We start from the raw sequence: 1,802 nt of genomic DNA, 5'->3' as shown, positions 1-1,802 counted from the left end.
TTGGCGTCGATGAGATGTCTCCCCGACTTCAACTGGGATCATTGCGTCAACTCCGTAAGCTAGCCTGTAAGGCGTTTCTTGCGTTGTTGATTGGGGGGTGCAATGGTATGCCCAAAGGATGCTAGGGAGTTCGTCGGCCCACTGTCCTTTGGCGTTTCCTAGCCGTTTCTTGAGCTCTAGGAGTATCACCTTGTTGGTAGCTTCGGCTTAGCCATTGGTATGGGGGTGTTCCACCGAGGTCGGGAGGTGTTTGATACCGAGCTCACGGAGGAAGTCCTCAAAGCTTTGTGCGATGAACTGCCTGCCGTTGTCGGTAGCGAGGGAATGAGGGATGCCGAACCTGCATATGATGCTCTTCCAAGTGAATTTTTGTACATTCTCGGCGTGATCTTGGCGAGTGGGCACGCCTCGATCCATTTGGTGAAGTAGTCAATTACCACCAGGAGAAACTTGAGTTGACCTTTCGCGGGGGGGAATGGTCCGAGGATGTCCATTCCCCACTGGGAAAAAGGTCAGGATGACATCATCTGGTGGAGGGCTTCGGGTGGTTGCCTATGTGTATTGTCGAACTGCTGGCATTCCTTGCATCTTTGTACGTAAGCTTGACAGTCCGACTTCAATGTGGGCTAGTAGTATCCAGCTCGGAGTACTCTAGTCGCCATTGAGCGTGCTCCGGAGTGCATACCACATATTCCCCGATGGATCTCCTCGATGACATAAGCAGCTTGAGGCGCAGTCAAGCACTTGAGCAATGGGGCGGAGATGCCGTGTTTGAACAGCTCATCTCTGACAACTATGAACTTAGCTGACCTCACCCTCATCCTCCGAGCTTCATCCTTATCCTCGGGCAAGATAACTTCCTTTAAGTAATTCCAAATTCCTGTCATCCATCGTTGTTCTCCGCCATCACTAGTGTTGACGACCTTGTCATCGAAGCTGGGTGAATGTAAGGTCTCCTGGATGATGGTCCGGTGTTGTTCGGGACGCTTCGTGCTGACAAGCTTGGATAAGAGGTCGGCTCTTGCGTTCTGCTGTCGGGGTACATGGTGGATTGTGAACTCGTCGAAGGAGGAGATTTGTTGGGTGGCTAGATGGAAATACCTCTGTAGTGAGGTGTCCTTGGTTTGATACGCCCCGCTAAGCTGTTCCACCATGAGTTTTGAGTCGCTGTTGCAACTCACTCTTCGTGCTCCGAGGTCGCGAGCCAACCTTAGCCCTGTGAGAAACGCCTCATATTCTGCCTAGTTGTTGGTCGCCTTAAAGCCAAACTTGAGGGATTGCTCTAAAGTGACTTGATCCGTTCCTTCCAAGATGATACCTGCACCACCACCCTTAGAGTTGGAGGACCCATCAACATGTAAAGTCCACACCTGTGGTTCATCGACCTAGGTTGGCGTCAGTTCGGCTACGAAGTCGACCAGGCATTGAGCTTTCAGAGCACCGCGACTTTCGTATTGGATGCCGAACTCAGACAATTCTACCGACCATGCTATCATCCTCCCGGCGAGCTCTGGCTTTCTCAGGATTTGCTTGATTGGGTAATCGGTCTTAACGACCACCTGGTGGCTTTGGAAGGACGGTCAGAGATGCCGAGCTGCGATGACAAGTTCCAGTGCGAGCTTTTCAATCGTCTGGTACCGTTTCTCTGTGTCTTAGAGAACTCGGCTGATAAAATAGACTGGTGTATGTACTTTTTGGTTCTCTTGCACTATAACTGTGCTGATTGGGCCTTCTACCACAGCCAGATAGAGGAGGAGGTCAACTTGGTGATCTGGTCTCTAGAGGATTGGTGGGGTCGTGAG

The 1,802-nt window shown here is 51.3% G+C and overlaps 1 protein-coding gene across 1 annotated transcript; it reads right to left on the bottom strand.

The window, feature by feature from the left end:
* Nucleotides 1-626: 626 nt before the first annotated feature.
* LOC145949902 (uncharacterized) lies at nucleotides 627-1,381 on the bottom strand. Its single transcript, XM_083060806.1, has 2 exons — nucleotides 1,319-1,381; nucleotides 627-1,241 (listed from the first exon to the last, which is right to left on the bottom strand). The coding sequence occupies exons 1-2, from the start codon at nucleotides 1,379-1,381 to the stop codon at nucleotides 627-629; spliced, it is 678 nt and encodes a 225-aa protein (XP_082916932.1).
* Nucleotides 1,382-1,802: the final 421 nt, after the last annotated feature.

This window comes from Cajanus cajan, chromosome 7, assembly GCF_000230855.2.
Source record: "Cajanus cajan strain Asha chromosome 7, NIPB_CcT2T_4, whole genome shotgun sequence".
Classification (NCBI taxonomy): domain Eukaryota; kingdom Viridiplantae; phylum Streptophyta; class Magnoliopsida; order Fabales; family Fabaceae; genus Cajanus; species Cajanus cajan.
Note: the sequence above shows the minus strand (reverse complement) of the source record. Positions and strands in the feature narration are given on the sequence as shown.

Excerpts from the sequence above, each read along its gene's own strand:
- LOC145949902 (XM_083060806.1), bottom strand. The coding sequence starts at position 1,381 with ATGAACCACAGGTGTGGACTTTACATGTTGATGGGTCCTCCAACTCTA. Across the intron at positions 1,242-1,318 it reads CTCTAAGGGTGGTGGTGCAG|GCAGAATATGAGGCGTTTCT; the intron begins GTATCATCTTGG and ends ACCAACAACTAG.